The sequence below is a fragment of the Vicugna pacos genome, chromosome 5 (genome assembly GCF_048564905.1).
Source record: "Vicugna pacos chromosome 5, VicPac4, whole genome shotgun sequence".
NCBI classification, from domain to species: Eukaryota; Metazoa; Chordata; class Mammalia; order Artiodactyla; family Camelidae; genus Vicugna; species Vicugna pacos.
Window position 1 is genome coordinate 7,998,685 of NC_132991.1, and position 26,402 is coordinate 8,025,086.

General features: G+C 44.2%; 1 protein-coding gene, 1 long non-coding RNA gene and 1 other non-coding gene across 8 annotated transcripts in view; 2 read left to right on the forward strand and 1 right to left on the reverse strand.

Annotated features, from left to right (window-relative positions):
• The window catches only part of CLASP1 (cytoplasmic linker associated protein 1), a 191,567-nt gene that overhangs the window by 119,119 nt on the left and 46,046 nt on the right, over positions 1-26,402 (reverse strand). For all 4 annotated transcript variants that reach the window (XM_072960809.1, XM_072960808.1, XM_072960810.1 and 1 more), the window contains exons 5-9: positions 19,298-19,376; positions 17,799-17,902; positions 16,953-17,044; positions 15,301-15,376; positions 12,042-12,139 (exon numbers count right to left, since the gene is read on the reverse strand). In XM_072960809.1, the coding sequence (XP_072816910.1) occupies positions 12,042-12,139; positions 15,301-15,376; positions 16,953-17,044; positions 17,799-17,902; positions 19,298-19,376 (449 nt within the window). The remainder of the gene's footprint in view (positions 1-12,041; positions 12,140-15,300; positions 15,377-16,952; positions 17,045-17,798; positions 17,903-19,297; positions 19,377-26,402) is intronic.
• On the forward strand, positions 1,618-18,540 carry LOC140696324 (uncharacterized). 3 transcript variants are annotated; one of them, XR_012072488.1, is made up of 3 exons: positions 1,618-2,025; positions 15,904-16,026; positions 18,099-18,540. It is a non-coding gene; the product is annotated as an uncharacterized lncRNA (long non-coding RNA). The 3 variants fall into 3 exon arrangements; XR_012072489.1 differs by having other exon boundaries at positions 1,618-1,764; XR_012072490.1 differs by lacking the exon at positions 18,099-18,540 and adding an exon at positions 16,541-16,769.
• Positions 19,741-19,863, forward strand: LOC116280707 (U4atac minor spliceosomal RNA). Its single transcript, XR_004190197.1, has one exon. It is a non-coding gene; the product is annotated as a U4atac minor spliceosomal RNA (small nuclear RNA).

Below are 26,402 nucleotides of genomic sequence, written 5' to 3' on the forward strand. Positions count from 1 at the left end.
CCAGCACTGCTTACAATTATATTACACACTAAAGTGAAGCTGAGTCTCACCAGTAACTACGCTAAGAGTATTAACACCAACAATAGGTGAACACTGACCTAAGGGCTCCATCTGAAAGAGCCCCTTAATCTTGGGGCAGCTGTATAAGGGATACAGGTAATAATCACCCCCGTTTTACAGATGAGGAATTCAAATCCCATATTGAAGCTGACAAGTCAAGGAGGAGATATCAGCCCTAAGAGCAGAACCCAGAGCCCAGGCTCGCAGATGTTCTGTTAAACTGACCAACTTCTCTACACAAAAACGATGCTCGAGGAAAGTGTGTACTTTTCCTACTTCTATCTAAGCACAGACTGCTGATTACTGAGGATAAAGGTTTCCAAAATGCACTGATATTACAATACAAAGGCTTTTCTGTGACTTTTACTTACTTTTAAAATGCTATAAATAATCCCTCTAGAAATAAATGTCGTGACTGGATAATCTTCAGCTTAAAAATCTGCATGACGTATGTTTTCTATTAATGGATCATTTTCACCTTGACATTTAAAAAGAAACAAAACTCTTTAACTAGTCCAAATATTCCATCCTAGTGACACCAAAAACGAGAGGAAAATTGGTGGTGGGCAGTGGGGGCAGTCGTAATCTTACCTTGTAGGAAAAGTCAAGAAAAAAGGGACTTTTGCAAGTGAACACAGATATACTGGAGTAAGCGTGAAGGTGGACATTCCAAAGTCACGTGCTTCTGTGTTCAAACCCGTGCTGCCCGTTTCAGGGGTCAGACTAGACACTTCCACACTTTCTTACAACCAACCTGTCATACAAGCTCCACTGTTCAAACATGTGTGTGTACCTCCCACCCAGAATGGAAGCCTGCTGGGAGCAGGGGTGGGCTCCGTACTGACTGGCATTCTGCACACACCAAGAATCGGGTCACATAGGAAAGTGACACCCCTGTGTGAAGGAGCTGGGACCTAGTCCTGCCCTGCCCTCAAAAATGTGGAAAACGGGAACATGGCACACTCTGGTCCCAGCTCCAGCATCTGCTCATTCATGGAGCCAGTACATGCTGGAAGCGGAATGTGCCTACCCTGAGCTCCGACTTACTTCTCTATTCTACTGCACTCAGCATCCGTCTCAGAAACGGGGGGCCAGAAGTACTCCCCAGCACGCGGAGGCTAGCCAAGGGGATGAACCAGCCTGACCCTCCTCACCCTCTCTCCACAGCAGTATTCACCTTTTCAACCTATCTTTCCATTCAAGCCCAGATGCAGCCTCAGAGCCCTCCTGAAAACTGCTCCAAGCACCTTCAACTAAGTCAGCACTGAATTACCTATTTGTCATCAGGACCAGATGAGTAAAACTATCACTCACTTTCAAATCCAGTGGTTACTAAAAATCTGGAAAGATTTCTCAGAACCAATTTCTTATGGTGTTTCCATCACCTTCCCTTTCATAAGTAACAAAAGTCCTCAGTGGCTTAACAAGCTGTGAATCATGTCACCGTACAGGGTGCCAGGGCGTGCCCTGGCCACGCACCACTTTATTGTGTCACAACCGCACCTCTGATGTGAACCTGCCTACAGATGCGGACTCAGGGACAAAGGATACCTCCATCTGGTGGTTCCTACAGTTACTGGGAGGATGAGCATCTCTCCTTTCCAGGAGAGAAGTCACCATCACCACAGCAACCGCAGACTCTCCACAGAGTCTGCAGATCTCATCGTAGCCACACCGCCCACAGCTGGCAGCCCCAACACCCAGGTATGAGAACACTGACCTTCACTCAGACCCCTTGGCAGGTGCCTCCCCTCTGCCATCACAATCCTCTTCAGAGCTGCCTCTCCCACTCAGTAATACATAGGCCATGGCCCCTTGAAGACTGCCACCCCGAGAGACCAGTCCCTGGCTTTAGATAGTCTAACACAATAGAATGCTCCTCAGCACGGCCGCTGCCTCCCAGCTCTGAGCACAGCAATTAAGATGCCTCTTTTGGGACCTCTCAATTTGCACAAGTCTAAAAGGGTGAGTTTTAATATGATCAAAGACACTAAGGATTACTGAAGCCACCAATTTTTTTGCATTTTTTATTTTAAATTTTTAGATCTCAAATTTAAAATAAATTTCTTTACTAGTTTGACAAATAACCAATACCATATCCCCCTGGTTTTTGTGAATTTAAGTATTCAACTCTTGAATGCAACTGGTGTTTATTTTACTATAAGATTTAGATCTAATTATCTCTTCCTTGAATATTTTATAATAAAAGTTTGAAATAATTTCCTAAAAGCAAATACTAGTAATTTCATGGTCAACAAGCCCCGCCCACACACTCAGTTTCATACTGGCTTTTCAGGCTGCTACCTTTGACCATGAGCAGGCAACCAAAGATTGTAAGATATAAAACAAAGCTTCCAATATGAAAAAGGTGGCCAAAATGAATATGTAAATATCCCAAAATCCTAATTTAGAGGAAAGAGACTATGAAAAGTTTTAAAATATATCATTTATACTTCCAAAGAGATGAAAAAATATTATAATCATGAAAGTAAACAGTGGAGGAGCCCTTCAAAAACGCACAAGGATCTCTGAAAATCTGCTCCTCCAAAGAAGCAAAGAAAACACTTGCAAAATCTATCAAAATCAAGTTTTCCAAAACTCTGAAATTGAAGAAAGGCTTGAAACAATCCAAGGAGCATTGTTCAAGAAAAAGGGCTGAATCCTGATAAGAACAGCAAGCTCCCCATCGCTCTGCGGAGCCCTACTTCCACCCCACTCACGGGCTGAAAGCCAGCAGCCTTACAAACCCTGGGAAGAGCCGAGCAGGTCTGGAGCCCCATGAAAAACCCCCAGGCCCAGAGGACGGTCACTGTGTGGCCGATCAGGCACATCCCTAGCCCTACTCCCAGGGCTCGTCCTTACTTGACCCGACTCAGAGCACGCTCAATGTGAGATTCTGGTCCCTAAGGCCACAATCAAAAAGACTCAGCAACAAGTGTTCACCGTGGCAGCTGCCTGAGACGGCAAAAACAACTGAGCAAAAACTTAGGGGGAAAAGCTGGAGGGTGAGTGTTCTCGGGAAACCCTGGGAAGCGCCCACACACTCTGGGAGTCTGGAAAGTCACAGATGCGGCAAGCTGACCGTGAGGTGCTGCATGGAGGACAGCAGCTGTGCAGGCTGCCTCTCCATGTCCAGAAGGCAAGCCGCACGGGCACAGGGCCTCCAGCAAAGGCCGGGAGGTGCACCGTGTGGCACTCTTGTCCCTCACTAGCTGACACTCCCCAACCCAGAAGGGACCACAGCGCTGCACATACACGTGAAGAGCAAAACGACAAACACCAGCACCAAACCTGCAGAGATGGGGAGAGGATGAATCCCAAAGCTGCCTCGATGTAGCATTTTAAATGATCAGTTTCAATACAAAATTTTGAGACGTGTAAAGAAATCACGCCCATACACAGGGAAAAATCAGTCACAGAAACTATCCTGAAAGGAAACTCAGACCTTGGATTTACTAGGTGAACACTTGAAAGTAACTATTAATATGTTGAAAGAACTAAAGGAAATTATCTCTAAAGAACTAAAGGAAACACTAAGGACCAAGGTCTCATCACATAGAGATCATCAACGAAGACATAGAAAACGTAAGGATCACGTAGAAATTCTCAAAATGAAACTAAACATTCAGTGAACAATTGAAATTAAAAATTCACTAGAAAGGCTCCACAGTGACTGGAGCTGGGAGAAGAAACCAGCAGCAAAGGTGAAGATGAGTGACACGGTCATGTCTGAGAAAAGAACAACGAACAGGAGGGAAACAACGCAGAGCCCAGGAGAGCATCTTCTTATGACCCCAGACGCACGATGGGAATCCCAGAGGAGGAAAAGGAAAAAGGACAGAAAGATCACGTGAAAAAATGATGCCCAAAAAGCTTTCAAATTCATGAAGCTCAACAAACCCCCAATAGGATAAACATAGAGACCCAAACCTAGACAGGCAACAAGCAAAGAGTTCAAAGACAAGACAAAGAGACTACCTTGAAAGCAACAACAGAGAAGCCACTCGTCACGCGAAGGGCTGAGCTTTCATCTAACACAACGGAGGCCAGGCAGCTGTGGGATAACATATTCAAACTCCTGAAATTAGAAATCTCAACCAAGAATTCTATACCCAAGAAAATTATCCTTCAAAAATAAGCAGAGGATGCCCCCTGGGCCAAAGATGTTTCAGTCTTTGCATGACATCACATCACCAATATAATAAAGCGTAGACTTTGGCGGAGGAGGGTGATGAAGGAGAATTTAAGTCATTTCTAGACAAACATAAGATAAGACTCTTTCAGACTGAAATGAAAGAACACAAAGCAAAAACCCAAATCCACATGAAGATACAAAGAACATCAGTAAAAGTACAGTCAACCTTCCACATCTGTGGTTCCACATGTGCAGATTCAACCAACTATTGACCAAAAATATAAAAAAAAAAATTTTTTTTAAAGAAACTTCCTGAAAGAAAAACTTGAATTGGTCACACCCAGCAACTATTTATATAGGATATACATTGTATTAGGTATTGTAAGTAATCTCAAGGTGATTTAAGTATACAGGAGGGTGTGCATGGGTTATGTGGAAACACTACACCATTTTATATAAGAGACCCCTTGGGGTCTCCACGGACTTCTGGCATCCACAAGGGGTCCTAGAACCAATCCTGCTTGACAACACGAGGTGATTAAGACTAAAAATGTAAATATAAAACATAGGTAAATATAAGGCAGAGTGTAAATGTGTATTTTTGTTGTTAACTCTACTCTGGTCCTACAAGACTTACAAGGAAACTGCATAAAGCAGTAAGTACGTAACAGTGTACACTCCCAGCTTATAACATATGAAGATGTAACTTGCATAACAAGAACAGCAACAGAGAGGAGGGGAGAAAACACAGCTATGTAGGAATAAAATTTTTAATATTAAAATTAAGAAGAATAATTCAAACTAGACTGTGGTTAAGGTGTTACTTGAAATCCCCAGAACAAACACTTAATAATTCCAAAAAAATAACAGTAAAAGAAACAGGAAAGAAATTAAACTGGGACACTAGAAAATATCTACTTAACACAAAATAAGGCAGTATTAGAGGAACAGAGACACAGAAAAGGCATGACATATAGAACACAAAGAGCCAAATAAAATAGCAGAAATTAATTCTACCTTACCAGTACTACATTAAGCACAAATGTGTTAAACACTTCATCTAAATGGCAAACTGTCAGTCTGAATAAACAAACAAGATCTAACTATATGCTAACTACAAGAGATTTATTTTAGACACAAAAACACAAAATTTGAAAGTAAAAGGATGTAAGAAGATACTCTATTCAAAAAGTGCTCAAAAAAGACCTAGAGTGTAGACTTCAAGACAGAAACTGCTACCAGGGACAAAGAAGGACAGTCTACAGTGATGAAGGGGTCAGTGTATCAGGAAGATGACAGTTACACAAGCACCTGGGACAGAGCCCCAAGATGATGAAACAAAGCGACAGAACTGAAGAGAGGAGGAGGTGACTCAGCAGGATTAACTGGACATTTTATGACAGACCACAGAACACACGTTTTTCTCAAGGGCACATGCAGGATTCTCTAGGACAAACTAGCCTCAGCAAACTTCACAGGACTGAAACCACAGAATACAAAAATCATGACCTATGTCCACAATAGGATAAAACCCGAAGGAATTTAACGAAACAGCTGTAGTAACAAATAGGTCAAACATGAAAACAAAAGGGAAATGAGGGGAAGGAAGGGATAAATTAGGAGTTTGGGATTAACAGGCACACATTACTATACATCAAATAAACAAGGTCCTACTGCCCAGCACAGGGAACTATACTCAGTATCTTGTAATAACTTGTAATGGAAAAGGATCTATGTATGTATGTACAACTGAATCACTTTGCTGTACACGTGGAACAATGTAAATAGACTACATTTCAATGAAAAATAAAATTAAAAAGAAGATAAAACATTTCCATCACCCCAGAAATTTCCTTCTTGCCTCTTCTGAGTCATTCCCAGGCCCTAGAAGCAATCACCATTCCGATTTTTTTTTAAAATCAGATTAGTTTGCCTAGCACAGAACTTCATTTAAATGGAATGACAGTATATATTCTTCTGTGAAAAGCTTCTCTAACTCAACATGCTTTTGAGATTTGTCCATATTGTTGCATCAGTACTTCATTCCTATTTATTGCTGATGAGTATTCCATTGTATGAACAGAGCCTATTCATTCTTCTATTGATGGCCACCTAGACTATCTGTAGTTTTTGGCTTTGAGACATTTAACAACCAAAAACTTCAACATACTATATGGATATGTGTCTATGTATGTGAACCTCTAATGTTAAACTTCTTGTATTTCTGGGATAAACCCCACTAACTCAAGATTTATCATCTTTTTAATACATTGCTAGATTTGACTAGATTTGACTTCCATTAGGGTCTTTGCACTTATGTTTAGGAAGAGTTTTATTTAAAACTATTAACTTCTCTTTGAGCACTGCTTTAAAATTTAAAATAAATTTTCATATGTTGCATTTTCATTACCATTCAGTTCCAAAATGCTTCTAATTAACCCTGTGATTTCTTTTTGACCCATGTTTATTTTAAAATATTATGTTTAATTTCCAAATACTTGAGGTTCTTCTGGGCATCCTGTTAATATTTGTGTTTAGTTTGGTTGTGCTGAGAATTTATATAATTCTACATAAGCTTTCAATAAATTCTTCTGAGATGTATAGAGACTTTATATATATACACACACACACACACACACACATATATATACATACATACATATACTACATTTAAAAAATATGTGGCTTTCTGCTGGAAAAAAGGGGATATCAGAAAATACTTGGAGATGAATGAATATTAAAGTACAACATACCAAGTGAAATAAATCAGAGAAAGAAAGACATACTGTATATCACTTATATGTGGAATCTAAAAAATACCACAAACTAATGAATATAACCACTCCCCTCTGCCCCACAAAAATCCAGGCACACAGATATAGAGAACTAGCAGTTATATCCTTTCATGATAAAAACACTCAACAGACTAAGAATAAAACTTCCTCAACCTCATAAAGTCATACAGAAACCCCACAGTTAACATTGTAATTAAGGGTGTGAGATGAAAGCTTTCCTTCCAAGACCAGGAGCAGGACAACGCCAGCCCTTCTTACCACCTCTACTCAACATCTTCCTGGATGTTCTAGCCAGGGCTCTTGGGCAAGAAAGAGAAAAGGCATCTAGACCGGAAAGGAAGAAATAAACTTTCTCCAGAAGAGATGACATATCTTGTATTTAAAAATCCCAAGAAGGCCGCAGCATAACCATTAGAACTAGGGAGAGTTCAGCAAGTTGCAGCATTCAAGATCAATATTGAAAAAAATCAATTCTATATCTATACATTAACAATGAGCCATCTGAAATTGAAATTTAAAAAAATTCTGCTTACAAAAGCACCAAAAGAAAATCCACAGGAATAAATTTAACAAAAGAGGTGCAAGACTTGTCCACTGGACACTACTAAGCAATTGTTGAAAGCAATTAAAGACTTAAAGATGGAAAGACAGTCCAAGTCCATGGACTGGAAGACAATGCTGTTAAGATGGCAATATTTGCCAAATGTGTTACAGATTCAGTTCCTACAAAAATTCCAGCTGCCCTTTTTCGCAGAAATTGAAAAATACATCCTAAAATTCACAAGGACACACATAAGGCACCCAGAACAGCCAGAACAATCTTAAAAAGAACAAACTTGGATTTCAAATTTTACAAAGCTACACTAATCAAGACCGTGTGCTTCCAGCAGAAGGGCAGGCATGCATATCAATGGACTAGAACTGAAATTACACAAAGAAAGCTGTACAGTAGGGGTCAGCTGAATTTCAACAAAGGTCCCACAAAAATTCTTTGAGGATCAAAACCACAATGAGAAACCCATTAAGGATAGCTATTTACCAAAACAAAACAAAATAATTGTTGGCAAGGATGAGTAGAAATGTAAAATGGTACAGCAAAACAAAACAGTGGGAATCAAAAAACTTTACCATATGATCCAGTAATTCCACTTCTGGGCATATGCCCGAAAGAACTGAAAGCAGGGAATGGACCAAATATTTGTGCACTCATTTTCATAGCAGCCCTACTCACAGTACAAAATCATGAAGATACAAATGGGAGAGAAAAATAAGAAAATCAGAGGGCTAACCAGCCCAAGCGGTCATGGCATTTTCAATGAAACATACCGAGATGTAAATGACACGCAGTTCCCGACTGAAAGGCCCTCCGAGTGCACAGCACGAGAAACCGAAGTAGCCTCCCGGCGTCAAGTTTCAGACGGACAGTGCGGACAGAGAGTCAAAGTTACGGACCCAGGAATTGGAATGACTGGGCTTCTCACTACAGGCCCTGAAGGTTGGAGCACCAAGGGGCATTCGCATCAGGACTGGGTGAAAAGGCCTTCCAACCTAGGCTTCTAAACCCTGACCATCAATGTCAAGTGGAATAAATATACTCTCAGACTCAAAGCAATGTTCCTTCTCCACATCTTTCCTCAGAAAGCTCCCGGAACACAAGCACAATGAGACACAACAGCAAGAAAGACATGGTCCCCCAGAGTGAGCAGGTGCACCTGCAGAGGAAGGAGACGTGAAGCCCCTGGATGGTGACAGGGACGTCAGGACGGTAAAGGGGCAGCGGAGGTGGCCAGTGGGACGACGACAGGCCCAAGGAGAAGACATCACCGGGCAGGGCGTAAACGACAACACAGAAGGAAGGAAGGAAGGCAGTCTCCCGGGAAAACACGGGGCAGGGGGTGGGTCACAGTTCACCAGCACAAACAGCAAGCGGGAACGCAAACCACACACTGTCCTAGTCAAAACCAAGACAGGGCCCTGCACGGGGGAGGAGAAAGCATGAGCACATGAGGAGGTCAGGAAGGAAGGGATGACATCCACTCTGCACAGTGTGGAGTGAGGTTCTCATGGTGACAAACCAAGAAACGGCAGCAGGAGCACAGAACTGACAGAGCAGCAGATACAGAGCATCCACATCAACAGCGACAGCATCTGCCTCTGACATACGGGATGGCCTCTTCCCAGCACACCTCACGAACCCAGCCAGCTCTCTGCACAAACGGCTGACAGGAAATAAAATTTACAGACAAGAGAGGGTATTCAAGAGCACACTTCTCATCTGCCTTTGCCCTGGGCCCTCCCTGGAATACTAAAGCTTTAACAAGCAAACTGAAAATGATAAAGTTTCCATTCTTCCCTCAACAATACAATCATTAGATAATCATGTCTTGTCAATGTAAATTTTTTATAAACAAGTATTATGAGCACTAGTCAAAACTATATGCTCACAAGGACAGCTTACCAAATAGTTACAACCATCCACTGTCTCCACAAACTAAATTACCTTTGGTTCTAAACCAGCTGCTGTGTCAGGAGCCCGGTCCCCACATAATGGTTTCAGAAGAACTTTAACACCAGTGACCTCTTTACCAAAGCGTCACAGACTAAAACACACCACACTGAATGAGGCATCTTCCGGCACAGCGGGCGGCAGCGCACGGCCACTGGGCCGAGAGCAGGCGTCTACGCAGGCAAAACCACAGGGAGGGGGGCAGGGCTTCATTCAGTTTCCTCGGTTGCCAAGAATTTTTCACAAACCTCATACGGCGATACAGCATCTAACAACAGACAGCTAGAAGCTAATCGTGTAGAATTTGCTTTCCGAACACATTACGTGTGTGAACTGTGAAAACACTGTGTGTACAACTGTGCAAAACGGCCAGGTACTATCCCGACTGAAGCCCACTGCTCAGCTATACCGAGACCCCATGGGGTGGGGGGGGACCCCCTAAGATGAAGGAGGTTCTGTTGAACATCCTCACTCTATTCTCAGGCTCAGTATGATTTCAGCCACCAGAGGACACACTTAAATAACAACTAAACTCAGGGCCCCGAAGCATGATTCCAGCTTCTACAAAGTGAGGCTCGAGACGTACAAGTCTCTTCTGCCAGCTGAGAGATGGACACAGAAAACTGCCACTTTAATCAGATGACTGCTCTTCCTAGGTCGCTAGCTGGGTATTAAGGCACCTGCTCCATCGCCGGTCTCTTAGAGATGTAATCAAGCCTCTCCTCAAACAGCTCGATGAACACACTCTAAAGAGGACAGTTTTTTCCCAGAACTAAATTCAAGTTTTAGCAAACATAAGCAAATTCTACAGTATTTTATTAGTGGTGTGGAATCTTGCTAAGCTGAAGAATCTACTATCTTCACATAACAACAAAAAAACCCTGTCCCAATGTAAATAAGTCTAGAATATTCAAGCATTCCAGTCAGCCCCTCGGAGACACACACACACTTAATTTCCTGAACAATGGTAGGAGACCTTTAAATAAATGTCTTGTTTCATACAGACGTATCTCCAACCAAATCAAGGCGGCGGCCTTGTGTGGTCAGATCTTAGAGTGCTGGATCTTAGGTAACTGTCTTGTAAAAAACACAGAAACATGAGGTTTCTGCTCCGTCAGTAAAGTTTCTGAAGAACTAAGCCTAGTTTCCCAAGCACTGTGTCTGACTGAGTTTTATATCAATGGCTGTAAAGGACATGGGTCCGTTTCCCTAGGACCACCCTCTTCTCTTGGACGAGAATCTGTAGGAAGGATTTCAGGTTACGTGGCACAGTGGAAACTCTCATTTTTTTTCACAGATGTCCAAACTCTTCTGTACTTTCTAATATATTTTTTTTAAAAGGGTGGAGGTGTTGCTAGTGGGGAAAAAACACATGCCCGGGAGTCTGGAAGAGAAGGGTCTAACCCAGCTCTGGAGCCTCACCTAAACCCCTCCCAGTCTGCACTGGGGCCCCAGACCAGCCCCAGGGTTACCACGCTTGGGGAACTCAGTGCGAGCATCACAGTACACAGATACAAGGGAAAATCAGCAAAGGGGAAAGGTGCGTGGGGAGAGCCCAGGTGGCGGTGGACTCCAGCTCCCGGCGTGGAGTCACACAGGTTGCCCGGTTCCCAGCAGCGAGAGGCCAGCGAGCGTGGAGTGCTGCCCACCGGGAAAACTCGCAGGCTCTGAGTGCAGGCTTCACCGGGGCGGCCACACTGGCACCTCTGCCACAGGCTCCCAGAAGGAGAGCAGTTGTGCAGCTCAGAGACCCACCCCATCCCACCCTGTGGAAACAGGAGGAGGCCCCCAAGATCCATGTTCCCAGGAAGCACAGGCTGACCCTGCAAGCTCGCCTCGGGGACAGAGGACTGGGGCCTGCGTGTGGCCGCTCTTCTGTGCCCACGCCTCTGGATCTGTCTCACCATGTCATTCCCCCGCCCCCTGAGCTGCAACCCCCGCACACAACACACGGCTCATACCACAGACAATGGTCCATCCACAGCCGAGCGCCACCGTGAGCTCCGCAGCGCGGTGACGTCCCTGGAGCAGGGAGGGTCTTACTGCTTTCCCAACGATGATGTGCTGTCGCACTGAACCACCTCTGCCTCTGGCCCTGCTCTCCCCGCTCACCTGTGCCCTCAGCTTCCCTAACAGACGGGTTAGGACTCCTCAGCTCACCTTCCTCCCACCTGTTCTCACCATGTTCAAAGGCCACAAGGTGCAGGTTTATAAGATACAGGAATTAAAAAATCCTCTTCTGCAGGGGGTGCGCTGGAGCTCAGTGGCAGCGCTCACACTTGTAGGCACGAGGTCCTGGGTTCCGTCTCTAATAACTCCATCCCAAAAAACAAAAAATCCACAAAACTATTCTGGGTGAGGAAGTCCTGCTTTTGTGGAAGTGGAGTGAAAGGGGCCCCAACAAGTGTGATCCGGACGAGATCAATCCTCTAACTGTACATTCCGTCAGTAAAGTTATCACAACCAAGTAAGTTGTGCAAACCAAGACGGTAACTGAAAAAGAGCAGGGGAAAGAGCAGAAGAAAGGAAAAAAGTCTGAACTCACCGGGACTGCGGCAATCCTTTTTTACTGAGATCTGCCCTCACACGTTCTCCTACATGTCTGTAAATTTCCACTAAGCTGTTTATTGCTGCATCCCGAACCTAGACGTAAAAGAAGACATCTTACAGCTGCACCTCCTGCTGTGGACACCGCAGGCTGTACAACACCCCACGTTCACCACCAATTACCAACGCAACTGTGCGCACAGCCCCTTACCGACGCTGGGCTGGTGAAGCCACGTCTGACAGTGCTGACTCTGTGGGCACAGTTCTAAAGAGCAGAAAATTTAGGTCCCAGCCCCATGCACACGTTCAAGTCCACACCCCTTAATGCTCTCCCTCCTTTAAGATGATGCTAGAGACTAGAATTTTCAAACCATCTCTCCAAAATAGAAAACACTACAAATAAATGAATTATTCTAAAAATAAAACATCATGTAAAGCATTCAGGATGTAAGTCATTTAAACAAATATTAAGTGAGCAACAAAAAAGGGGTATATAGGCTACACCCGGCCTATTTTCAAGAAACCCACAGTCCTAAAGGGAGATGGGAAGGTCCACGAATTCTGCACTGAGCACAGGGCAGGATGTGATCAATGTTACACAAGAGCAGAGAGAGCTCGCACAGCTCAGGGGAGGGGGCAGCAGACCAGAGGACACCAAGAAGCACTTTATGGAAGAGGAAGGAAGCTATAACTGTGCTTAGAAAGACAGCATCTTACCAGGTAAAGCTGGAATGAGACAGGTCCCAAAGAAAGCAAGTAAGCAATCTGGCCAAACACAGATATGAACTAAGAAAGAAGTAGCAACACATAAGGCTCAAGGAACAGAATGGAAAAAGAGAGAGAGAGAAACAAACAAACTTGGGGAAATCTGAATACAGACTGTGTGCACCACACATTACCGCTGTGTCAGTGTTACGTGTCCTGAGTGTGAAAAAGACATGTGACTGTATCAGAAAGCATCCTCGTTGTTAGGAGATATACACCCAGGTATCTAGGAGTAAAGTACTTCCAAGTGATCCAAGGAGAGAAGTCTGTCTCTGTGTGTGTGAACACGTGTGTGCACTGCTGAGACAGAAAACAAACGTGACAAAACGTTCAACGGCAAACGTGGGGTGCACCCCTCTTCCCATCTTTCTGCAAGTCTAAAATTCTGCCAGTAAAAAGGCGGGAAGAAAAAGGTGATTAAACACAGTGGGCTCAGGGCCAGCTGGGGAGGGCCGATGGGTGGGGAGGAGGAGAGAAGCGCACTTAGCGCAGGAGGCAAAGCTGGAAGCGCAGCAGGACCTGAGGTTTGTTTCAAGCAATGAAGTAAAGAGCAAAGGAGAGAGGAAGAAGCAGGGAATAAACAATTTTCAATTCCAAGCGCTGCAAGCTACCCCTTCATTTACCTGTGGCACATGACAGGTGATTTTCCTACAGTTTTCCCCCTTAGGATAGAAAAAGGCAAATCCTAGGTTCTATTACCCTCTCACCTCCAACCTTATGCTGTGGACTGAACCATATCCCGTCCCCAAATCTGTCTGTTGAAGCCCTAACCCTGGGTGTGACTGCAATCAAAGACAGGTCTGTAAGGAGAGGAGATGAGGTGGAATGAGGTCCTGAGAGCAGGCCCTGATACAACAGGTTTGGTGTCTTTATGAGAAAAGACATGGGGAGTCCGAGAAGGCGTCTGCAGGCCAGGAAGAGGGCAGGGCCCTTGCAGAACCGATCGAGCTGGCCCCTGACCCGGGACTTCCGGCCTCCAGGCTTAGGAATAAGAGTCTCCGGTCTGAGCTGTTTTTGTCACGGCCGCCTGAGCTGACTGACACAGGCATCAGTTTACTTTGTAAAGGAAGTAAGCGCTGGTGTTAGGACACATCTTCATACTGAAACGTGCACACGTTACAAAAGTAGCCAGCGCCACTGTGTCCTGAGGATCAGCACAAACGCATGACCTGTGCTGCCTTCTGGTGCTGACATCTGCTCCAGGCAAAGCAAACCGCCCCAGGGAGCTCCTCACAGAGCGCCTGACGCCCTGTCTGCTCCTCAGAAAGTCTGGGCTGCGAGGAGTTTAACAGATTCAGGAGGAGAATTACTAGCCCGAGAGTCAGTGTGGCCCAGGGTATCTACCTGTCTCTTAGGAGCTGTGGCACCTGGGACAGAGCATTTAAACTCTCTTAGTCTCAATTTCCTCCTCAGGAAGTAGAAAGGTTCTTCGAGGTTAAAAAAAATAATTCATTCAACAAACATTTGCCTGCCTGCTCAGTGCCAGACTGAAATGCCCTGCGGCCCAGGCAGGCAGCATGATAGCGAGGGGCAGGCACCTGTGAGGGACCCGCGGGCAGAGAGAAGAGGGACATGACGGCTCAGGCATGGGGGCTGCCACCACTCAGCTTTGTCACCTCCTCCACTCTTGAGAAAACCCAGAAAAACAAATCTCCCCCATGTTAAATCACCCAAACTCCAAATGTAAAATTCGCTCACTCTGCATACACGTGAATACGTACCCTCACCGACACACAGGCTGCAGCTGACTTCCAGGCCTGCATGTGTGACCTGTGTCTACTCAACACGATGGCCAAAGGGACCAGTGTTACCATGTCCTCTAGATCAACATCCTCTACCCTTAAGTAATTACTCCTTGGGCTTGGAAGCTACAGGGTCAGATAGCATTTAGGGTCTACACTGCCCCGGGTTCCAGCCTCCAGGAGAGCAGACTCCCTGGCACTGCCAGTGTACAGTCCAGGCGAGAGGAAGTTCCACTGGAAACAACCTGGTCCAGGCTCGCCTGCTTCTGTGCTCCAGGTTCACCACGAAGAGGAACCCCAGCATCTCAGCAGCAGACAAGAGCCCTGTAATGTGAGGTTCCCCCTGCCAGACTTTATCAATGAGGGCTTTATAGAACCTGCCACCTTCCTCACAGGCCACTGCTGACTGGGACACGGAGAGCAAGGAGGCTGACCAACCTCTGAACAAACAACACAAGGGGTGGGGGTGCAACCCTCCACCCACTGAAAACCCACACCTGCCAGGGACCAAGCAGCACTGTCCCTTCAGGCTAGTGAGGGCTCACTCCATGCAGAGAAGAGAGCAGAGGGGCCACCACACTCCCGAGACGTGTGCTGTGGGCCACTGGGCACTGGTGCTGGTCATCTTACATGATGCCCAGAGCTCTACAAAGATAACCAAAGTCCCACCCACCCATCAGAGACACACAGTAATGCCCAATGCATCTCAGCTGCCCAAACCAGTGATTCCCCTCTCACCAGGACACTCACCTGGCTGTTTGGGTCTCCCAGTAAGTTACATATGTGGGGCACTATCTTGCTTAGTGTCAGAGTATGTGCTCCCGAGCTGAAAACAAAAGGAGGGGGGTGAGAACAGGAAAGGAAGATGCTCCTCCACCCTCTCATGCCTCCCTCTTCCCCTGGCCCAGTGCCACCACACACCAAGGCTCCCGGTCCAACCACCCCATCTGGTTCCAATGCAGACACAGACCCCTTCCGCCCCTTCGCACAGAGGTCACAACTGTCAGTGCTTTTCTCTGGCGAGTCTCCCCCTTGGCACTCGGTGCCCTCCCTCCCCGCTCCGCCTAGCCCCAATCTTTCCCAAGGCCTCGCCTGCCTCACACAGGCTGTCCTGGCACTACTGTCTTGCCCTGGTCAACTTCAGTGTCAACTAAACTGCAAGTCCCACGGGTCCTCCCCTAACTCCCTGTGCGCACAGCTCTCTGTTGAACAAACATTCAATTAACAAGCGCTCAGTGTGAGAAATGGCTGCAGAGGTTCCGAGGGAACACCGTTCTGCTGCACCTTTTCACCACCATCCACGCTGTCACAAACATCCTCTGTGAACACAATGCTCTCTGGTTACTCCCTTAGGATTCTCAGAAGTGGGACGACTGTGATCAAAGGCTCAAGCATTTTTTAAAAAACTTCAGATACATGTGGCCAAATTTCAGGACACTGAAAAGGCTAGCACACGAAGAGGAAAAACTTTACAAGGTAATATAAGCATTATAATCTGTTTTGTTTTTTGAAAGTAATAAAACTCTAAAGGCTGGAATAAAATGTTAACATGTTAAGAGTGATTAGCAGAAGGTGGTAGGATTACAATGGTCATTATTTTTATGTAAATTTCTGTGATATATACAGTATTACTTTTCATAACCAAAAATGGCGATTCATAAATTTTAAGAAAGCCTCTCCTACAAATAAGAACATGGAAAATGTCCAACATCAACAGTTATTAAAGACACACTGATTAAAACCACGATAACATATCATTACATACGTATGGTTAAAATTAAAACCAGTGATAACATTTGACACAAGCAATCATATATTGCTGGTGGTAATGTAAAATGGTACAGAAAACTCTGGAAAACAGTTTGGCAGTTCCTCTTAAAACTAAAAATGAACTTACCAAATGACCCAGCAATTGTACTCTTGGGCACTGACCCAACAGAAATGAAAACTTATGTTCGTGCAAAAACTGATACATGTGTGTTCATAACAGCTTTCTGTGTAACAGCCAAAACTGGAAATTATTCGAATATCCTTCAATAAGTGAATGCTTAAACGAACTACCATGTCTACACCAGGGAATTCTACCCAGCAACAAAAAGAAATGAACTACTGTTCACGCAATGAGATATACGCAACCTCAAGGAAATCAGGCTGAGAGAAAAAGAGTCGACCTCAGAAGGTTACATTCCACATGATTCCACTTACAGAACTTTCCTGAACCGAAGCACAAATGGGTGGCCAGCAGGGGCGCGCGGGGAGTGGGGTGGGGGTGGGGCACATGGACCCTGTGGGCAGCATGGCTCCTTGGACGCGGTCAACACCCACTTCTCGGCAGGACCCTGCCCCAACACGGGGGCGCCCACACCTCCCCACACAGCTCCCCACAACCCGCCCAGACTTACGCATTGAGTGTGGCAACGAGGCAGAGACAGGTGCCTTCCCGGGTGCGGAAGTTCTTGTGCTTGAAGCCGCCCAGCATTCGGTCCCATACGTACTGCGGAGGCAAGTGTGTGGTGAGCGGGGACAGGTGCCCTGCAGCCCTCACTCAGCACGCAACCTGGACTGCAGGGTCGTGGAGGGGACCACAGCAGGGGCCAAACCAGTTCGGCCTCCCTTGGCCCCTCTGTCCTCTCAAGAGCAGGCCAACAGATGTATGCCAGGTTGGGAAAAGTCAAAACACCTTCCTTTACATACCTGCACTGAATTCTCCCCACCCCAAACCCATCCACTTGCTGGGTGAGGAAGTGAGACCAAACCAGGCTGGGAGACTTGCCCAGGATCCCAGGCTCACTCACTTTTTGGGCCTAGAGCAGCGGTGCCCACCTTCCCACCAGAGAAAAACCTGCTCAGCTTTGAAGGCCATCTGAGAAGGCTGCTCCTGATACCTCCCTACCCACCCAACAGTGGCCAGCAGGACCCCGTCCCCATGCCTGTCATCCCAGTGGCCCCAGTTCACAAGGAGACAGGAATGAGGGCTCCTGCCAGGCCCCTGATTGCCCAGACACCACAGCCACACCCTCTCAGAGATGCAGAGAGCTCGCATTTAATGGATTAAACCAAGTGCTCCATACCCACGTTAAGTCCACCCATTTATCTAGAATATACCTTTTGCTATTTATTATTTACTGAAACATCCTGTGGGGGGAAGAGGGACCGCATGAAGTGCTCTGGAAATTTTCCTCTGAAACTCACTGACGTGATGTCATGCAGGACCGAGCACTAGCTGGGCCCAGAACCCCCTGCCTTACCTGGGGACTAGCAGCTTGATCCATGATCTTCAGCAGCAGAGTCTGGTCTTGCTCCCTCACAGAGTCCTTAGCATCTCCCAGTCTGTCTATCAAACTCGGCAGCACTGGAAATCAAAACACAAACTGACTGATCAAAAACAAGAACCGCAAATTGATCAAATGAAAACTTATTTGGCGGTCTATGGTCGACTAAGTTACTTCAATCAACAAGACACCTCAAAATCCTGGCCTACAGTATGATGTCTGTCATTCTAAAACCACCAGTCCTTGTAACTCTATACTCCTTGCTCAAATCCACAGGAGCTATTGTAAGAATCTGCAAAAATCCTGTGCGTGGACACACCATTTATCTTCTTCCTCACCCCACCTTCCTCCAGGCAGCTCCCAACACATTTTTAAGCTGCTGAAATGCTGTTAAAATGGATGTCAATGGAAGAACCTGGCAGGAAAGAGTCGTACAAAAGGAAATCCAGGTAGAGAGGGGTTCCTGTGAATCTGCTTGTTGGGAGAAGAAACAGGCACTGTGGCTCAACATCTCTTTCACGTACACTGTGTTTCAATTTTGCACAACGCACATGCACCTCATCAGACAGAGTGCAGCTTCCCGCTTCCTCCCCAAGCTGCCTGGGGCCCCTAGCTGCTGCTCCAAGGGCACTTCCTACCAGATGTCAATTTACTCTGCTTCCCCTGAGAGTCTACAAACATTTCTTTCACAAGAGGTAGCCCTGAACAACTCAGCTCATTTAGGAGGAAAATAGAACACTAATAAAATACCAAATTTCTAAAAGTAAGGGGGATTTTTATTTGTAGATGGAGTTTGTGCCAGGGTGGGAAGAGTTCATGACCTTATTTAAAGGCACACATTGACCAGAAAGTTGGCACAAAGGAACAAATACACGTGTACCAATTCTATACGGAAATATTTGCACAAACAGAGCCCCTTAGTGTTTGTATTCTCATTATGAAATCCCAGACCCTGGGAATTAAGACATCTCTCTCTTTTTTTTTTTTTTACATTCTTTATTGATTCATACTCATTTTACAGTGTTGTGAAGACATCTCTTAATATGTGAAACTGCAGTTACTTTCATTTCATATTGCCAACATACTGATTTCCTTAAAAAAAAGTAATCATTTATGATGACATTTACAATCAAAGTGAAAACAGTAATACCAAAAATAACCCGGAAAAAACAGAACTGTCGGATCTGCGGGGCTCAGGGACAAGGGTGACTTGGCTGACAGGAAAGTGATAGCTAATTCGTTTAAGAAATGAAAGAATTAGCAGTAATGATTGTAGAACAGGGAGGTGGAAGCAGCCAGCGGTAAGGTATGAATGGGGGCGTGGGGGGGGCGCCAAGGCTGGGAGCGAGGGCAGCCCCAGCAGGCAAAGCCCGTGTGAGGCGGTGGGGTGGGCTGGGCTGGGCGCGAGGGTACAGCCAAGCGGAGGGTCTGGGGAGACTGGGAGAAGGCGGGGATGCACACCTGCGCGAGCTCACCTGTGCCGATCTGCGCCTTGAACCGATCCTGCAGCCGGGTGACCAGAGCGGACAAGATGTCCATGCCCAGGAGGACCACCTGCAATGGGAAACCCGGCACTGTGAGCGGCCTGCCGGCCAGCGGAGGCGGCCCCCAGCTCCCAGGACGCCAGCTTCTCGGGCTCCATTGCTGCGCTAGAGCCCTGAAGCCAGCGTCGCGGCCCCGCCCCCTGCACGTATGCAAATCAACCCGCGGCCGGCGCGTGGCCTGCTGGGTAACACCGAATGGCCTGTCTGCGACCTCCAGAAGCCTCAGAAAAGGAGGAGCTGGTGGTCTGCTGTGGGGGCTGCGGTTCGCACACGTGTGCCAGCAGCCAAGGGCCGCGGCAGGGCTCCCGGCTGGTCACCACAACCGAACCCCAGATTGGTGCTCCCTACCCGCAACGCAGCCAAAGCTATTAACAACCATCCTTTTCTTGGGGTTGCGCTACTGCCCGATGAGCGCTTGGCGAGGGTAGTACTGCTAACGCCTAACAACACGCCCGCGTCGGTAGGGCTCTGCTCTTCTCGGCGCAATTTTTGGAAAAAAGAAAAACCTCTTTTCCACCAGCTCATAGTGCAAACGATAGTTTGAGAATAAATGCGTGTGTTGCGCGAGGCCCGCAGAGGGCGCTCCAAACATAGCATAGCTAACACTTAGCTACCACCCCGGTTCAAAGTAGCCGACAGGATCTCGGCGGTATCTGTCCGGAGAGCGCCGAGAATGCGAATTTCTCTACTCAGCTTTGAATCCTACAACTTCAAAACTGAAGTCAAAATTTAATCAACATCACTACAGTACACAAAGCATCTCTGCAAGTGATTAGGTACTTGAAGATTAGAAGACAGAACTGTTTTAAACTTGTATAAATAGAACATCGGTTTGTGGACAGATGTGTTTCAATGTTATGGTAAAAACAGCTGAAAATGACTTCATGAGCTACAGAGGATTCGATATCATGCTTTAACTTCCCTCCAAAGAGTACAGTGTGGAATTAGACCACGGTAATTTTACACTGGAAAAATCTCAACAGTCATACATCATGTTGGCGGTATGTATGCTTCGTAAAGTGATCAAAGGCACTTTAGGGCTGTGATCCTTTGCCTCAAAACATGTAAGCCCAGTCTAATGAGAAGAGTAACATCCAATTACAATAGAGAGACACACTACAAAATGCCTAACCCATACTCCTCAAAACCAAAGTCATCAAAAACAAGGAAAGTCAGAAACTGTCACACAATTAACTGTAATGTGGTATCCCGGTGGGATTCTGGAACAAAGTACATCAGATAAAAATTAAGGAGACCTGAATAAACTATGGACTTAATAACAAACATTGGTTTATTAATTTTAACAAATATACCATACTAGTGTTGGCTGTTAATGATATATAATGGGAGACTGGGTGTGGGATACATGGGGGGCTCTGTAATACCTTTGCTATTTTTCGATAAAACTAAAACTGTTCTAAAAAATTAAACGTTATTTTTTTTTAAAGAGCAGCCTATCAGTTTGGAATTGGCTTTTCCGCAATGAAATCTTGAGCATCAGTACAGCTGCAGTACTGGTCCGGGCAGAAGTGTCCTTCATTACAGAAATAGTAACAAGTGCCTTCAGTGCTCACAGTCCCCTCACAATCACTCAAGACTGAGATGTAAGAGGCAGTGCTTTTTCAGACATGACAGCCATGTCGGGGAACCCCATCTGTGGAGTCAGGGACTGACCAGGGCCAGCCAACCTATACCCTAGACAGTCAAGTTCCCCAAGTGTCGCCCAGAGAGATGGAGGGAGTCCAGAGATCGTTGCAACAGGGCCGGGCAGACACGTCCCGAACATGCAGATGGGGGGAGGCGGCTGAAGAGCTGGGGGGTGGGGATGCAGGGAGGAGGTGGTAGGGGGTCTCAGGCCCACATCCTTGGCTAGGCCAGGAATGCTGCATAGCCTGGAGCATCTCCTCTAACGTTCTACTTAATTTCCTGAGTGTATGCTGGTTCTCCCAGCTAAACTCCTTGAATGGAAGGAATAGGATGTTTTGTATTTTCTAGGAATTCCCATTACATATATATATAGCACAATAGCAGGTACATGGTAAGTGATCAATAATCCCCTACTTTACTGACTAATAATGAATTCGTTTGGAACAGATGTGTTCTCAAGTCCAACACAGTTCCTTTACCCTACAACTTTAAAAAGTCGTGATAATGGCTAAGTAACTCCAACCAACCCTCAGGCTGAAAACAACTAAAAATGCTGGATTATCATACAAAGGGAACACTTGCTTCAAAACATCAGAGAACTAAAGAGGCACAAAAGAATTACCAGGTCATGAAAAATAAGAAAACTAAAATCCAGAGATACAAGCCTGCAGCAAACAGTCTACTTTTGCCCTGGGGCCATTTATACACTGCAAAAGGGCAAAAGACACACTGAGAATTACTTCTGCTAACTGTCTGAATCTGGGAGAACAGAGGTTCCAGAGCCCTCAAAGACTGGTGGCCCAGAAATCCCCCTACAACTTGAGCTGGAAATCCAAATAGCTGTACCTTTGGAGAGTAAACTGGAAATAAAACGGCTTCCAGATATACAGTTTCCTACAGACCAATTTCCAAAATCTGGGTGACCCAGAAAATACCAATCTCTAACAGCAGATGTAAATGATCTTACTACATTGCTGGTGCCCTAAAGCCCCTGGCAAACCATTTCTGGATGGAGACAGCATCCTCCTACTTTAGTCATCAATTTACTTCTGTAAACAATTCCCAAATACAATGTCCAAAACAAAACCAAAGATAACCAGGCACACAGGACAAGTATAACGATGCATGTAAGAGTAACTGCAAACAGATGTTAAAATAACAATTTTACTTACAATTGTTCAAATAACAATTCTTACTCTGTCTAAGAAGATAAAACACATGAGTAAAATTTGGGGGTATGACTACTTTTGGAAAGTGATATATTTTAAAGAAACAAACAATATAATGTCCAAATTAAGTACTCAATGGATGGGCTTACAAACACACTGGACATAGATGAAGGGGGAATTAAACAGGAAACTAAGTCTGCAGAAAAAATCCAGAATGAAGCCCAGAAAGACAAAAGACTGAGAAATTCAAAAGGGCACGCAAGAGACAAAGGATAGAGAGACAAGAACTAACAGAAGTTTAAATGGAGCTCACAAGGAGAGGTCAGCAACAGTGGGTAAAAAGCAATCACTGACACCCATTTGGATTACTATTCTATGAAAAACAAAACCAAACATAGAAAGAGAAAACAAGTGTTGGTGAGGATGTGGAGAAACTGGGACTCCTGTGCATTCATTGCATGCTGCAGTCACTGTGGAAAATGGCATGGTGGTTCCTCCAAAATTAAACAGTGTTCCCATATGACCCAGAAACTCCACTTCTGGGTATATACCCCAAAGAAGTGAAAGCAGGGATTCCAACAGATTCTTGTACACTCAAAACTCCAAGCAGTATTATTCATAATGGCCAAAAGGGGAAACAGCTAAATTCTGATACAAGTGTCAAACCAAGCATCATGATTGATTAAATGCTGGAAGCTTTCCCTTTGATATGGAGAACAAGACAAAAATTTACATTTATAATTTCTTTTCAACATTGTATTTGAGGTCCAAGCTAAAGCTTTATGGTAACAGAAAAAAATGAAAAGTATAAAGCTCACAAAAGAAAAACTGTCATTAATGGAAATTATAACTATCAGTAGAAAATCAAGAAGACCTACAAGTATATTATAAAATTAATGTGAGTTTACCAAGACTGATTAATACAAAGTCAATATACCAAAAAAGCAATTAAATTTCAATACCAAGCCCCCAAAAAGGAAATTTTTAAAGTTTCCAATTTTAATTGCAAAAAAACTAACACCTAGGAATAAATCTCTACCCCAAAAGCTATGGAACAATACAAATAAAAAGACTAAAATGAATTGGGGGGGAGGGTATAGTTTAGTGGTAAAGTGTGTGCTTAGCATGCACCAGTCTTGGGTCCAATCCCCAGTATCTCCGTGAAAAATAAATTAATAAATAAACCTAATTACCTCCCCATCCCTTAAAAAAGTTAAATGGAGCGATCAACTACAGACTGGAATACTTAGCATTGCAAAATTTCCATTTTTCTGAAATTGATCTACACATTCAATAAAACTCCCACTGAAAATCCCATTCAATAAAACTCCACTCAAAATCCCAACTATAATTTTTCTTTAGGAACTTAACAAGTTGATTACAAAAATCTATGTGGAAATGCAAAAGACAAGACAAAAGGTGATAAAACATGCTCCCAGCTGGACATCAAGATTATAAAACAGTAAGAATTAAGGCAATGTGCTATCAGTTCAAGGAGAGACAAATATAGCAATACAACAGAATAAAGAAACTGATGCATAAAGGGGCATTTTCTTTCTGACAAAGTAGGCACTACAGAGCAGTGAGAACTGGACTGCTCTTTTAAATAAACGCTCCCTGAGTTAACTGAATATCGACAAGGAATAGAAAAGAAACTGACTCCTATTCACAACATACATACAATGAATTCCTGGTAATAGATGTTAAGTGTGGAAAGTAAAATAATAAAGCTATTAGAAAATGATATAGGAAAACAGCTTCATGATCCCAGAATTGGGGAAAATATCAGGATTCAATCAACACAAACCAGAAAAGAAAAGACTGATAAACTGGACCAAATTAAAATTAAGAACTTCAGTGTACAAAAACACCCCAGGAAAGTAAAAGGCAAGTCACTGGTAAGAGATATTCATAAAACAAATATGCAACAACAAGCTTGATTCTAGAATATATACAGATCTACAAGCCAATCAACAGGCAACCCAGTAGAAAAATGGCCGAAGTATTTCAACAGGCATGTCACAAAAAATATCAGTGTTTGTAAGTACACGACAGCTGTTCAATCTCCATTAATCATCAGAGAAATGCCAATTAAAATTATGAGACAGCACTACTTACTCCCCTGAAAGGCTAAATTAATGGCTGACAAGACCAAATGTTGACAAGAATGGGTTACTACAGAACTTTCACACTTGCTGGTAGGAATGTAAACTGGTACAACTAACACTTTAGAAAATACCTTGGCTTTATCTGCCGAATTTGAAGATACACATATACAGCTATTTCGCTGCCAGAAATATGCCAACAGAAATGCATGCATGTGTACAGCAGGTGAAATGTACAGAAATGCTCAGAGCAGCACTATTCTTAACAGCCAAAAACTAGAAATCTGTGTATCCATCTCCTATATGAGAAAGCTGTTGTTTTCATACCAGGGAATTCAATGATCAGTGAATACAAATGAATCAAAGCTACACTCAACAATACAGATAAATCTCATAATAATGAATGAAAAGGTCAGACACAAAGTATATACATATTTGAATAAGTTCAACTATAAGCAACATTCACTGTAATTTCAGGGTGCATATTCAGATGTAAACTAAAAAGAAAAGCAAGAAAGTGATTAGCAGGCAAGTCAGGAGAGTGGTTACTTTGGGGGGGGGGCCTGCAATGTTCCAATTCTTCTCCTCAGAAGCAATTAAACAGCTGTTAGCTTTACATTACACTATGCCTTTGGGTTTTATGCATTTTCTATATATAGTTCACAATGGTTTTAAGGTTTTAAAAATTACAAAAGTGGGACTGATCCTGGACCACTCACCTATAAGCCTGTGACAAGTGGCTCAGACCTCATCTCTGCCTCACCATCTAAACCACAAGTAAAAGCACCAAAACGGAAGCCATGACAGTTCTCTTTTCAAGGCAAACATCTATCTGCTCAGTGATCAAAGAAGACTAAATCTTCTTCCTAGAAAAAAGTCAGTAAGGACATGCTACCTAAAGAACAGGTCATTTCTTGAGCCTCAGAAGACTGGATTGGCTGAAGAAAAAATGGTATTTTGCACTCATATTGTACTTTATTGTTTTATATTTTACTTTTTAATTGAAGTATAGTTGATTTGCAATGTTTCAGGTGTATAGCAAAGTGATTCATTTATACTTATATTCACATATATTCTTTTTCAGATTCTTTTCCATTATAGGTTACTATAAGATATTGAATATATTTCCCTGTGCTGTACAGTAGGTCCTTGTTGTTCATCTGTTTTATATACAGCAGTGTGTACCTGATAATCCCGAAGTCCTAATTTATCCATCCTCCCTCCTCCTTTCCCCTTCGGTAACCATAGTTTGTTTTCTGTCTCTAAGTCTATTTTTGTTTTGTAAATGAGTTCCTTTGTATCATTTTTTTTCCAGATTCCACATACCAGTGACATCATATGATAGTTGTCTTTCTCTGACTTACTTCACTTAGTATGATATTGTCTAGGTCCATCCATGTTGCTGCATATGGCATTATTTCATTTAATAGCTAAGTAGTAGTAGTAGTAGTAGTAGTAGTAGTAGTAGTAGTATGTGTATGTGTGTATGTGTGTGTGTGTGTGTGTGTGTGTGTGTGTGTGTGTGTGTGTGTGTGTGTGTGTGTGTGTGTGTGTGTGTGTGTATCTCACACAACTTCTTTATCCAGTCATCTGTCGATGGACATTTAGGTTGCTTCCATGTCTTGGCTAACTGCAGTGTTGCTGTGAACACTGGGGTCCATGTGTTTTTTTGAGTTAAGAGTTTTCTCCAGATACATGTCCAGGACTAGGATTGCTGGATAATGTGGTAATTGTATTTTTAGCTTTTTAAGGAACCTCTATACTGTCCTCCATCGTGACTGCACCAACTTACATTCCCACCAACAGTGTAGGAAGGTTCCGTTTTCTCCACACCCTCTCCAGCATTTATTATTTGTAGGCTTTTGGATGATGGCCATTTTGACCAGTTGTACTTCAGTTTTTAAGGCACTTTGGGATGAATTTTAATAATCTCACAATAACCTGAGATGTGAATATATTATCCTTATTTTGCAAATGAGGAAAATAAAGACCAAAGGGGTAAAGAGTGTTCCTTCTTTCTGAGAGCAGCTCTCTCCTCTGCCCCCCACCCTAAAGCTACTGTTTACATGAGAGAAAGGAACAGAGTAGCGAGCCCAACTTCGGCAATCATTCAAG